The sequence below is a fragment of the Mastacembelus armatus genome, chromosome 18 (assembly GCF_900324485.2).
Source record: "Mastacembelus armatus chromosome 18, fMasArm1.2, whole genome shotgun sequence".
In the NCBI taxonomy this organism is placed as follows: domain Eukaryota; kingdom Metazoa; phylum Chordata; class Actinopteri; order Synbranchiformes; family Mastacembelidae; genus Mastacembelus; species Mastacembelus armatus.
Genome location: NC_046650.1, coordinates 16,211,707 through 16,224,897, shown reverse-complemented (window position 1 = coordinate 16,224,897; position 13,191 = coordinate 16,211,707). Strand labels below are relative to the sequence as shown.

General features: G+C 43.7%; 1 protein-coding gene and 1 long non-coding RNA gene across 3 annotated transcripts; one reads left to right on the top strand and one right to left on the bottom strand.

The window, feature by feature from the left end:
* The first annotated feature begins 710 nt into the window (after positions 1–710).
* LOC113139283 (serine/threonine-protein kinase DCLK2-like) lies at positions 711–12,834 on the top strand. Its single transcript, XM_026322379.2, has 16 exons — positions 711–932; positions 1,356–2,585; positions 4,659–5,053; positions 6,560–6,686; positions 6,802–6,933; positions 7,271–7,353; positions 7,465–7,537; positions 8,003–8,108; positions 8,581–8,638; positions 8,954–9,073; positions 9,160–9,306; positions 9,438–9,571; positions 9,670–9,747; positions 9,827–9,923; positions 10,173–10,253; positions 10,388–12,834. Exons 2-16 carry the CDS (start codon positions 2,150–2,152, stop codon positions 10,511–10,513), a joined length of 2,193 nt encoding a protein of 730 aa, XP_026178164.1. The 5' UTR covers positions 711–932; positions 1,356–2,149; the 3' UTR covers positions 10,514–12,834.
* On the bottom strand, positions 7,983–12,957 carry LOC113141959 (uncharacterized). Of its 2 annotated transcripts, none has more exons than XR_003296882.2 (6): positions 12,827–12,957; positions 10,373–10,533; positions 10,030–10,243; positions 9,716–9,911; positions 9,386–9,567; positions 7,983–9,303 (listed from the first exon to the last, which is right to left on the bottom strand). It is a non-coding gene; the product is annotated as an uncharacterized LOC113141959 (long non-coding RNA). The 2 variants fall into 2 exon arrangements; XR_003296883.2 differs by having other exon boundaries at positions 7,983–9,300.
* Between the last annotated feature and the right edge of the window lie 234 nt (positions 12,958–13,191).

Sequence of the window (13,191 nt, the reverse complement as noted above, 5' to 3'; positions counted from 1 at the left end):
TTTCATTATAAGGCTCTAATTTTCTAAATGTCACACACACAGAGGAAGAAATTCTGTTTTCATAGATCTATAGTCTACACAAATATATATGTGTGTGTGTGTGTGTGTGTCATATTGATTCATATTCAGTTTTAAGCCAATAAACCAGAAACACCAGGGGGCTCCTGTGCCAATTTATGTTTTGTCTCAAAGCTCTTGTGTGTTTTCCTCATTCAAATGTTTTTCCAGGCCCCAGCCAACTATGTAAATATAAGACAGGTGTCACACCTGCACTGCTGAGTGTTTTATACACCAACATTAAATGTCTATGGCCACATTATTCTGCCTCCTGTCATCCTGTGTCCCTGTGGATTCAAGTTTTAGCTTTAACCTGGTTTTTAACATTTTAATATATTATATTTACTCTGCAGTCAGATGGAGAACTGAGGCTGTTTTATCCATCTCTCCTCCAGTCTACCAGACTCACGGTATCACCGACTATGAAAAAGTAACATCAGGTCTAAACTGCCTGAACTGACCATCACTAGACCGGGGGTGGTCTGTGGTGGTCTGTGCGCCGCAGCCGGACCCTCCTCGTAGAGAGCGCTAGACAAAGACCTGCAGAGGGAGAGGGAGGGGGGACGTTGTCAGCACGTAAAGCGGCGGAGGAGAGGGGAGGAGCGGGGCGGGGAGGGGGTGTTCAGCCGGTCTCTCCTCTCCCTGCAGCAGCGGCCATGCTGCTGTCCGCCGTCCCGTCTGTCTCGGTGCATCCTCCGCCGGTGTAACCCGCTGCTGCTGCTGCTGCATCCCTGAATCCAGGGTTAGCGGAGCGGCCTGGACTGACCCGGCTCGGTCGTAGCAGATCAGCCAAGCCTGGATCCTCCGGAACACACCGGGACCGGGAGAAGGGGAGAAAGCCTCCCTAGCAACAAACCGGTTTCACGGCATTATTGGTAGGTGGCTCCCTCCCTGTCTGCACAGCTTAGGGTCTGAGAGTCGGATAAAGACAAATTATTTCCCATTTAAAACAGACACAGATTTTAATAATCATTTCACCTGCAGCCTCATAATTTGCTTTTGCTTCAGAACATATTTCGGTCAGACTGGAAACCAAAGAGCCTTTTTGCTCCTGACACTGCAGGTCATAATTCTGTTTCACCTACAACCTGGTCTGCGTGTCACATTCAAAGGCAAAGAGAAGCAGAGTCTGATTTCCAAATGAAAGCACTGTGCTCACAGTTCGACCCTAAAGACTGAATGGACTCCTGCTGTCTCTCTGCACCTGCAGATAATCACTGGTTGTTGCATTTCTGTATCCCAGGATAATGATCTGTCTCAGTAAACCATGTGACTGTCATCTCTTTTTTTTATATCAGGGATGGAGGGATGTTAAGGACACAGGAAGATAAAGTCTGACCAGGACAGAAAACCCCAAAGGGAACCAGATTACAAGGACAGCAACCCATTGTGCCAGGTCTAAAGCCGGACAGCTGGGACTCAACGTGCTTGGTCTACATGATTATGTACTGGTTTTAAAGCCAGATCACTGAGAGGCTGCAGGAAGGTTACTGCGAGGATACGACCAAACCGTTAACCAGAGAGGTGATGTTTGCTGGGAAACTGGATTTTGGCACTTCAGCTTGAAATAGACTGGAAGAGGGGGAAAAAAACCTAGAGGCCTTTAGCAATACACTGAATCCTAATTTGATGATTGTACATTTCTGGATTAATGAAACAATGAAGTTTGACTAGTGCATTACTGGACTTATACTGGAACTACACTTGAAACCCTTTGCTGAGATAATAACCATCCTACAGGGACTTCTTTTGTCGTCTCACTGGTTCTTCAGACAGATCAAATGGACTAGAAAGCTTCTTGGACCTGAATGGTGACTGTCTGGGTCAGAATCTGAAATCACAGGACTTAGTACTACTTTAACCTTGAAGATTGTGGTTACAAAAACATCCTGGTACTAGAAAACCAAATTGCTACTGGACCTCCAAGTAAATTCTCCAAGCTACACTACACCTTACTGGATAACACTGCACTTTATCCAAACTAGAGCCAGCCTTTAATTACATAACCAGGGTAAGAGTCACTTTTAGTTGTTGCTGGAAGATGCATCTTATGTAGCAGGGGCTGCTGAACACTACTCGACCATCACTGACCATGTCTCTGAGTAAGACCCTCGAGCTGGAGCATTTCGACGAACGCGACAAGGTTCGCCGGGGGCGCTCCACCCGGACCAAAAGAGATGACTCCACCAGCAGTACTGGTGGTGGGGGGTCCGGCCCAAGCTCCAGGGGCAGCAGTCTGGTTCCCAGCCCGGCCCACAGTGCCAACTGCAGCTACTACCGGACCAGAACACTGCAGGCGCTCACTTCGGAGAAACGGGCGAAAAAGGTCAGGTTCTACCGCAATGGAGACCGATACTTCAAGGGTCTGGTGTACGCTGTTTCCAGTGATCGGTTCCGCTCCTACGATGCTCTGCTCATGGAGCTGACGCGGTCTTTGGCGGATAACCTTCATCTGCCACAAGGGGTACGCACAATCTACACTATAGATGGCAGCAAGAAGATCACCAGTATGGATGAGCTGGTGGAAGGTAAGACCACCAGTTTGGAGTAAGAGCACACAGTTGCTGCTTTGACATTTTGGGTTTAGTTTGGATTAAACAAGACTGAACACTAATTAGACTTTTAGAAATGGTTTTAGTTTTCTATTCTCCAGTTGGAATAAATGGATCTTCTTTGACATTTGAAAACAGTCTTTTATGACGCTCTCCATTGATTAGTCGATTAACTGATCTGTCCTCCTCCAACTTCCTCAGTGTCATCTCCCCTCTGTTTTGTCTTGTTATGCAAACACACTTGAATAATTTATTTGAGTGCACCAACACCAGAATAATTAGCACACTAATCAATACGACAACGTTAAACATTATACAGAGACCAAGCCATCCAACAGGGACATATTAAAGCCTATCCACCATTCATGCAGACCTCTTTTCTCTCCGTATCTGATATCACACTGGGCTGCACTCAAAAGAAAGAAAATACTGTGGGTGGTGTCTCACTGGGCAAACAGGAAGCTTTAATAAGATATTTTTTTGTTTATTTGTTAGAGTGCCACTTAAACCTTAGAATCTATAGTGACAACTCTGAGCGTCTCCTCCTCCTCCTCTCTTGTCCAATGCCATTTAACATGAAACTCACCAGTGGCTGAGTAACATCACTTATCATCAATATTGATGTGTGACTGGCTGTAAACTCCACTAATGAGTGTTGGTGCCAGGAAGCTGTTCGGCCGGAGATGCACTAAAAGACCGTCACTCCTAAGCACTTCATGGAATTAACAAATGACAGAGAAGACCATGACGACCAAAAGCTGCGAGTCGGAACCAGATAACTGATTACCATCATTAACGAGGAGAGCCGAGCTGCAGAAGTGGGATAAACATGGAGGCCTGAACTATGTGTTTGCTTGGCTGCTCTCAGGCACCAGGAACATTTAACTAATGAAGTGTTTAAAAAGTAATATTTATTATTCAATTCAATTAGTTGATCAAAAGTTTCTTTGATAACAAATTGGTCATATTACATTTTTCAAGCAGCTATTGTGAAACCATGTCAAACAGCTTCCTGAATGGGAGGGTGTCCTAATATTATTTCTCATATACATCACAACTTAATGAAAATAATAAGTTGAATCTCTTATTTCCACCAATACCAATGATGTAAACGCAGCAGCCAGACAAAAGCTGTTCTGTGTGCAGTCGGCCAGGTATTTGAATAAAACCCAGAACAGTCCTGTCTGGCTGGTTTGAATATCAAAGTGAGCACGTGGAGGGACAAGGTCAAATGCAGAACAGCTGGAGAGAATGAAAAAGGATAAGAGAGAGAGAAAGGATTCATTATTGAGGGATACACAGGCTGACAAGTGTGTGTTGGAAAAAAAAAAAAGATGGAGGAAGGTGTGTGTGTTGGAAAAAGTGAGCTCTGCCGCGAGATACAGAGATATAGGGAGGGAGTGGACAAAGACAGTTGAAGGTGAACCATTTTTAACCAGATAAGGTGAAACAAAACAGTGGCTGTGGGCTGCCTTGATATAACACCTTTAGCTTTCATGGCTGTGCCTCCTGGACTGACTAGAGAAATATTTTTATTTTTAGTTAAAAGTCTAATTTTATATAGATAGAAGAGAGCAGCTCGTCAGGCACCAATGCCTTATGATGAAGTGCTTGAGTTAGTTATGAGTTTTACCAGCAGGGTGCAGCTCAGGCAAAGAGACTCAAGTGACATCTGCTGTCACCTTCACCAAATCTTCTCTACAAACAGCTTCTACTGCCGCCCTTCATTCTCCAGCAACCCTTAGCCCTGAACTCACCTCTGACAACAGAGGATTTCAGCAGCGTCTCACATTTTATGTTAAGACCCTTTAGCTATTCATTACAATAACCAACAGCATCGCAGTGAACGCTTAGCTTCTGATAGGTGAGTGGTGTGTTCAAGGACACCAAGAGTTTTTAATTAGATGCCCAATAAGCACTGATTATTTCAGCTCTAAATTCACTACCTATCCTCCTGCTTTGGGAAGCCAAATCTTAAATTTATTTTTAGAACCCATAATGTGAATTTTAATTGTTTCCTTCTACTGTTCGCCCTCTCGCTCTGCTCAGGTGAGTGCTACGTCTGTGCCTCCAATGAGCCTTTCCGAAAGGTCGACTACACCAAGATCTCTATCCCGAGCTGGAAACCTGGCGCCGGTGCTGGGACAGGCACGGGCACTGGGAGCTCTACCCGGTCCACTCCTGCGTCCACTGGGGTGCCTCCGAGTACCGTCGCCAGCACCAAAGAGCGTCCTGAAGGTCGGGAGGGCCGGGAGAGCAAAGACTTCATCAAACCCAAGCTGGTGACAGTGATCCGTAGCGGCGTGAAGCCTCGTAAGGCCGTGAGGATCCTGCTGAACAAGAAGACGGCTCACTCCTTCGATCAAGTGCTGGCTGACATCACTGAGGCCATCAAGCTGGACTCTGGAGCAGTGAAGAGGCTCTACACGCTGGATGGGAAACAGGTAAAGCTGATAGGAAAATTATATTATTTTAACTTTTAGAGTAAAATTACAAATTAGATTCATTTTGTAGACATTTGTGTGTAGTATTCACTGAACAACCCAACGCTAGACAGACATAAGCTGCTCTTCCTGATAGGCTAGGCCCAGCTGTCCCTGAAAAGAGAGATGATGTTTGTTTTTACTGTTTTACACTTGAATAGAAATATTTTAAAAATCCATCCAGAGCAAGAACAGGCATAAAACAGGGCTTTTGTAACTTTAAATCAGTCCCCCTTTATGAAATCATCTTTAAGGTGGAATTTTCAGTCTGAATTATTTCAGACCCTTTAAGCTCCACATTTGTTCTTTTTCTAAATATGCTCTGGAATATGCTCTGATCCTCTCAGAAACTCTTTTGTGGGTTCGTACTGAGTTAAGGATTGTGGATTTACACTTACCACATTGGCGGGTTTATTTTTAACACACACAGACTCTGAAGTTAGAGATAAGAGAGTCGGCAGTGACACAATGACAGTGGAGAGCTGAAGAAAAGCTTGTAGCAACGTCAGTGTGCTGTTGTGAACACAGCTCAGATTTATACTCACACTTTTTTTTATACATATGTACTGAGTCCACCCACAAAACCCCAGATTATCCAGTAAGCACAAAACATCTATAGCTGTCCTGTTGTTCTATTTTTAAAATGATTCTCACGGGAAAAGAGCTGACTCCCTGATTTCCTCAGTTCTCTGTGATGGTTTGCTAAATTATTTGTAATTGAGGCATTTCTCAATTTTCTGGTATTTAAACAGAGGCCAAATGATTCACTGACAACAATAATCATTAGTTAAATAGTCCTTAATGTCAGTGATGGTACATTATAAAAAGCTTTTTAATAATAACTTGTCTTCTCAGTGACGGTTTGCAGGATAAAACCATGTAAACAGGAATACAGATTAGGTTTGTTTTAATGAAGCTTTTATTTTGAAGGCACCATGTCATAACGAAGGCTTTTATTCTCTGTAGTCCTCAGACGGTTTCACTCTTTTCAGACTCGCTCAGTCTAAATGAAACAAGGCCAGAGAGAGAGAGAGAGAGAGAGAGAGAGAGAGAGTGTGTGTGTGTGTTCACACTACATCCTTTCAGTTTGTGCAGTCACTCAATGCTTCAGGACAGAAACGCCATCACAAACACATCCACACTGCAGTGCTGTTACCGTGGCAACTGAGTGTCCAGTAACAACCCTTCGCCCCACACACACACACACACATGCACACACGCGCACACACACACAAACACACAGCACAGTTATTGATGTGTTGTGTTAAAAGTACAAACGGGGGGAAGCGGTGGGACGAGGCGGAGTAAGAGGGAAAGTCAAGGACTTGGATGTTGATGTACGAATTTTTTAAGGTACAAGTTGTTAACACAACACAAAACTCAAAAAATGAAGGAAACTTTTTAGCTGAAATTTTTTGCAGTGTTCACAGAAACCTATTGTGTTTGTGTGTGTGTTTCTGTGTGCAGCTCACGTGTCTTCAGGATTTCTTCGGGGATGACGACGTGTTCATGGCGTGTGGGCCGGAGAAGTTTCGCTACGCACAGGACGACTTTGTGCTCACACACAGCAGCAAAACACAGGCTTTTGTTAATGGTCAGACACATTTGAATACTCTCAGAGCTGAAAGACAAAAGCACTAGTCTCTACATTAAACTGCACTTTCTAATGTATTTTATAAATGTATTTATTCTGTTGTCTCTCTGTTCAGAGTGCCGGGCCAAAGTGTCACGTTCTACTGCTCCTCCAAAATCTACAACTCCCAAGACTCCCAGCAGCTCCGGCTTCTCAGCCTCTAAGACGCCACCCAAAGGCCCAACCAGAACAAAGTCTCCAGGCTTAGGTGACCTAAGTGCAGAGACTACTAACAGATAATCAATAAGATCAATATGCTATTCTCTGTCAACACCAAATAGTCACATTACAGCCCATTATGGCTGAATGATTTCTACAACTTGAGCCTCATTGGTTTGTTTTTTCCCATTAAAAACTTGCTGAATTAGCTATTAGCATCTTCCTGTCTACAGTGCACCAGGGAATGTGCAGGCACTTATTGCCTGAATCATTTGAAACACAGAGAAAGTTCAAAATTAAAGATTATCAGGCAGGTTCTGCAGTTACACAGTGCTCCTATGGTTACAAAAATATCCAATCAGATGGCTCCTTTCTCTCCCATTTAGCCCATGAGGCCTCAGGATCAGGTGGGAAATCTTCCAGATCCAGCCCCTCCCCCACCAGCCCTGGGACACGACGCAGTCTGAAGGTCAGATTGATTAATTGACTGACTGATTAAGTTTTGATCAGGTGGTGTCTTTCTAATCATAAGGGACACATTTCCTTCTGAAAAAGAATAATTCTTTATTTTCCTCGTCAGATGTCTCCTCGTCGCACTTCCTCCACAGATGTAAATGGAGAAGCTGAGCAGCTGGATGACGCCCCTGTTGAAGGTGTGTTGTGTTTTAAGAGTTTAAACTCTAAACCAGGCTCTGAAATCAGTGGCATCCTGGGCTGAAGACGTCTAAAAAAAACCCTCAGAGAAGCAGAGACGTGAACCACAGCTTGAAAGCTCTGAGCCTCTGGCATCAAGTGTTAGTCCGGGGTTACAGTCTGAGGTCCCACAAGTGTTTGAAAGTCAACGCACCGAGTAAAGACTGAGAACCTCTGAAGCAGAAAAGCCTCAGTAGCTCAAAGTGAGAAACGGTGACAGGAAACCTTTGAGTTTCTTTGTCTGAGTCGGAGTCAGAGTGAACTTTCCAAGCGGACGTGTTAAAGAAAGCTGTGAAACTCTGAAACTTACAGAGTTGATTGGCTATGTGAAGGTTAAGGATTCAAACTCAGGTAAAATCTGTGAAAAACAAGCCAAAGTTAAAGCAAAAAAAAAAAAAAAAAAATCTCTGTGTTTCTCTTCACAGTGAACGGAAACCGATCAGTTTCTTCCTCCATCATCAACGAGAAATACAAAGTGGGCAAAGTGATCGGAGACGGAAACTTTGCGGTGGTGAAGGAGTGTGTGGAGAGGTAACCATCATCAAATCATACAGTTTATATGGTAAATGAATGTCACTGGAGCAATGGCAGCAAATAATCAACAACAGGAGGAATGTCTGCTCATAAATGCATAATAAAAATAATCCTATAATGAAACTAGACTGATTCAAGTAAAACAGACGAACTGTTGATGTAAGACTGAAGCAAATGTTATTCAAACGTTATTTAAATGTTATTTGACTGACAGATTCTTTCCTTTCATGTGCCTGTTTCTTAATCAGATCCTTTCAAAATAAGAGCACTAACTTTCTCGGCTGACTGTTTCTCTGAGCATTTTAAACTCAATATTTTTGGGTCTCTGAGAACTTTCACTGATTCACTGATTTCTTATTCACTTTTTATTGATTTATTTGCAGCCTGAGTTATTTTAATGTCAGATTCTGGGTCTTAATTTTCCAACATTTGACAGTGAGAGACATTTTTCTGCTGTTTTCATCGGCAGGTCCACGGGGCAGGAGTTCGCCCTGAAGATCATCGACAAAGCTCGCTGCAGTGGGAAGGTAACACCGATTTATAGCTGTCATCCTGTATCACTCTAACTTTGTTAACTCCGGGTTAAATTTAGAACAAACTGTGTCGCTGCTGCAGAAAGTTTAACACAAACATCAGAGGAGTCTGGTAAGTCTGAAATCTCAGGAGCCCCTGAGGTAACAGACGAGTGACCGACAGCAGCTTGTTTTAAAAGCCTGTTTAAGATGTTTTAGCTTCTGTAGGTTTTTGTTACTGTGTTCACACTTGGGGACGAGGATGCTCTGTGCGATGGTGCATTTGAGGTTCAGGAAAAGAGAAAACTTTAACTGTGTGTGTGTGGGCAGGAGCACCTGATAGAGAACGAGGTGGCGGTGCTGCGGAGGGTTCGCCATCCGAGCATCATCCAGTTAATCGAGGTGGATGAGACACCGACTCAGCTGTTCCTGGTCATGGAGCTCGTTAAGGTGCTTCCTCCTCCTCCTCCTCTTCTGTCAGAAGTTTTTCAAAGCATGTGAGGAGTTTTCTATTTTCATGCCTTCTCCTTCTGCAGGGCGGTGACCTGTTTGACGCCATCACCTCCTCCACAAAGTACAGCGAGCGTGACGCCAGCGCCATGGTGTTCAACCTGGCCGGAGCCATCAAATACCTGCACCGCATGAACATCGTCCACCGAGACATCAAACCAGAGAACCTGCTGGTAAACACACAAATACACTGCAGTTAGTGGGAAAACGCTCCCTCCCTTTGACCTTTACCTCAGACAGTAATTGGAGTACCTGTGAGTACTGTGTGTATTTCAGAAGTATCTGTTGTCTCTGTGCCCTGCAGGTGTGTGAGTATCCAGACGGCACTAAGTCTTTGAAGCTCGGTGACTTCGGCTTGGCGACGGTGGTGGAGGGACCGCTGTACACCGTCTGTGGCACGCCGACGTACGTCGCCCCAGAGATCATCGCTGAGACTGGGTGAGAGAAAACAAAACTGAAAAATGAAACTGGTTTCTGAGTTTCAGCTGGTGAAAGAAAAAGACACTGACACATGTTGAACTGTTGTGTGTGTGTAGCTACGGCCTAAAAGTGGATATCTGGGCGGCGGGAGTGATCACCTACATCCTTCTGTGTGGATTTCCTCCGTTCAGAAGGTCGGAGAAGTTTCTAATTATCTGGAGTCATAAATATCTGGTTATTTCTGTCTATTAGTCACATTCTCCTCCTCCTCAGTGAGAACAACGTCCAGGAGGAGCTGTTTGATCAGATCCTCAGAGGGAAGCTGGAGTTTCCGTCTCCGGATTGGGACACCGTCAGCCTGCCAGCCAAGGTGAGAAAAATCCTAATTTTGTTAATGAAATATTTTGTGTTTGTTCATCAAAACACGTCTAATGTGACATTAAAGTTGCAGCAGCGGTGGTGAATGAAATACTCACCATGTTCCTCGTTATTCTGGACACGAAGTCTCCAGAATCAACATCAACATCTGAATATATTTTGCGTGAAAGTTTGAACGTAATTTTGCAATAGATTCCAAGGTTACTGCAGGCTGCTAACAGTCACATGACCTGTTCCTCAGATGCTGATTAGTCAGATGCTTCAGGTGAACGTTGACGCTCGATTCACTGCCGAGGAGGTCCTGTCCCACCCCTGGGTGACGGTGAGAGCACAAGCATAAACACAAATAAAGGGGTTTATCAGTCCACTTTCTTTTCTCAGTAAATCCTTCAAATATCTTTGATTGGAAAGTAAAACTGTACAAATGACACAAGAACATACTTTGTTTTTGTTTAGGACGAGGCTCCTCCAGACTCCAACACTGTGAGCAGCACCGAAGACCAGACCAGTGGCGACGCACTGGATCCAGAGCAGGAATCACCAATACTGGAAACCAAGCAGGTTCCCTCACCTCTGGTCTAAATACGCCCCCCTTCAGTCAACTGGAACCCAAACATGACACTACTTGTTGATCAACTGGGCACTGAAAAGGCGTCACCTCCAGCCCAGAACACATCTGTCAACATCTTTTAGAAACTTAATGAGTTCAGTCTTCTCAAAGCCAGACAGGTTCACCACATCTAATCTTTTTACCCCCTGAAAACCAAACAAGCTTGTTCAAGTCGGATCTAGAAGTTGCCCCATTTTATCAACTGGAAACCAAACAACTCTCTTGATCACGGCTCTTCTCAAAACTGAACTCAACATTATTGATCATTTGAGCCACTGAAAATTTGCTCCTGTTTTTTTCTGCTGGAAACCAGACCATACCCTCACCGCAGGTCTAGAGCAAATCTCCAATTACCTACAAGCTCCCTCAACTCAAGTTTAGTCTCATATATCAAGAACCAAACAGGTTTAACAAAACAAGTTCCGACACCTAAGTCCTAGACCTGATCCAGTTTAACCAAACAAGCTCCAGACATGATTTCACTCATTGGAAGTGAGATCAGTTTCTCCCTCACTTCTGGTTTAGTCATATACTGAAAACAACACAACATCACTCTGGTCTGCAATATGTGGCCATTCATCACCTGGAAGCTTAACCAGCTCCCTGAAATCTGGTCTAGAGTACGTCCCCTTTTATTAACTGGAAACCAAACACGTTCCCTCACAGATGGTCAAGAACTTGTCTTGTCTTTACCACTTTCTTGATTAACTGGACATCAAACACGTCTCACTTGCTCATCAGAGTGTATACCAAGTTCTCCAGTGTTATTTCCAGTCTATCTCCTGAAAACTGGTCCTTACCTCTGGCCTAGACCACATGGCATTTAATCTACTCAAGACTTTAACAGTCTCTGCTGCTGTTCTGGAAAGTGTTTACATCCTATTTTTGGCTAATTTATTGTGGACAAACACTAATGAAGTCACCTCACTGCTGCTTGACATATCCCATATCTGCACTGGGACATCATGAAGGACATATCCTGTTTCATCACCCGGTGCTTCATGGGACTAGTCTGAATGACACGTAACTCTGAGGCTCTGGAAAAGGTCTTTAACCGCTTTCATAGCGATATGAACAAGTGAGTCATTACTGACATTTCCTCTGGTTTAGGGATTATTTTCACAGTGGTTGCTGCTGCTCAGTGACCTGGATGTCTTCCATTAACTCTGGGAAACGTCCCAATTCTCCTGCCTTTACCCTCCAGCTCTTCTTCTGCTGGCCTGAAGGACATTTCCCATTTCTCATATTTGGCGCCCACCAATCCAAGGAGATGTTTGAGTACTGTGCCTGTTTACGCTGCTGATAAGTTCTTCTTAAATTCCTTAATGTTCTACATCTCTGCTCTTTCCTACATCGACCCATAAGGCTCAGTGTCTTTGGTTTTTACAGATTTTCATCAAAAGATACCTGGCCCTGCTAAAGTCTGTACTGCCTATGTGTGGGCGTTTAGCCTGGCCTAGCATTAAGACAGAAACAGCCGGTCTCAGTCAAAAGTACAACAACACAACAGACAATTACAATAAACACAACATACATGTGTAAATAAATCAGCTTTGGAAGTGTTGGTTAATGTATTTGGGGCCGGCCTTATGCTAAGCTAGGCTAACTGCCTTTGGCTCCTTATGCCACCCTGAGTAAAAAAATTAGTAAGTATTTTCCAAACTGCAAATCTTTTTGAATCAGAATCTTAAGTAAACATTTTATAAAATGTTAGTGATGTGATTCATTTCTGAAAAACAAAAACTGAAAACAATGAGCCTGATCACATCAACTCTCTGTCCCAAAACTCCCGTCGCTCCCCAGGCTCTGTACTGTATCTCGGATTAACCGAGAGACTCCAAACCTCACAATTTCGCAAAACAGCTTCAAGGTTTCTACCTGCAGCTAAAGGGCACGTTAGAGTCCCAACCCCAGAGTGCCCTGCCTCTCCTTCCGCCTGTAGTACCGGAGGATAAGACATGTTGTAAATACTGTAAATATTACTCTGTCGGTTGGTGTCTGTCTGTGTGAAACAGTTGTGAAGTAGAGAAACAGTAGCAGTTTGGAAAATAAGAAACAACCTCATCATAGACACAACGTGTCAGCACTCTGAAAAAAAAAAAACAACCTTGTTTTTCCCAAAGACTCACCAAATTTTGAATAAGGTAAAATATTTCATACATTGATACAGACACATTTTCACATTTTAAAATGCGTTTTCAGTAGCTGGTTACTTATTTGGACAAAACAAAGAAGACTCAAGGTTTCAGAAGAGTGTTGACAAACTGTAAAGAAAGAGTCCTTACCTTAAAATCGAGCGATTCGGTGGAGCAAAGGACCAGATCTCTTTTCTCATGTGTCTGTGACTTAGTGGGTTGTCCATCAATCATATCGCTACATCCACACATCCATCCCGTTGTCTGTCAATGGTTCTAGTTGTAAGAATCCCTGAAGATGATAAAGGCGTGAGAGAGTGTAAATACGTGTGACTGCCACAGTGCAATGTTTTAACTTAAAATCATGCGGAAATGGGGGGAAGTGCGTTGTGTGATGTGTCTGCATTAGGGGAAGGGGGGAGGGGAGGGTTGTTTTTTTTTGTTTTTTGTTTTTAAAAACTTGAAATATCTGTCGTCGTCTGGATAAATGTTGACGTGATGCAGTGTTCTGACCT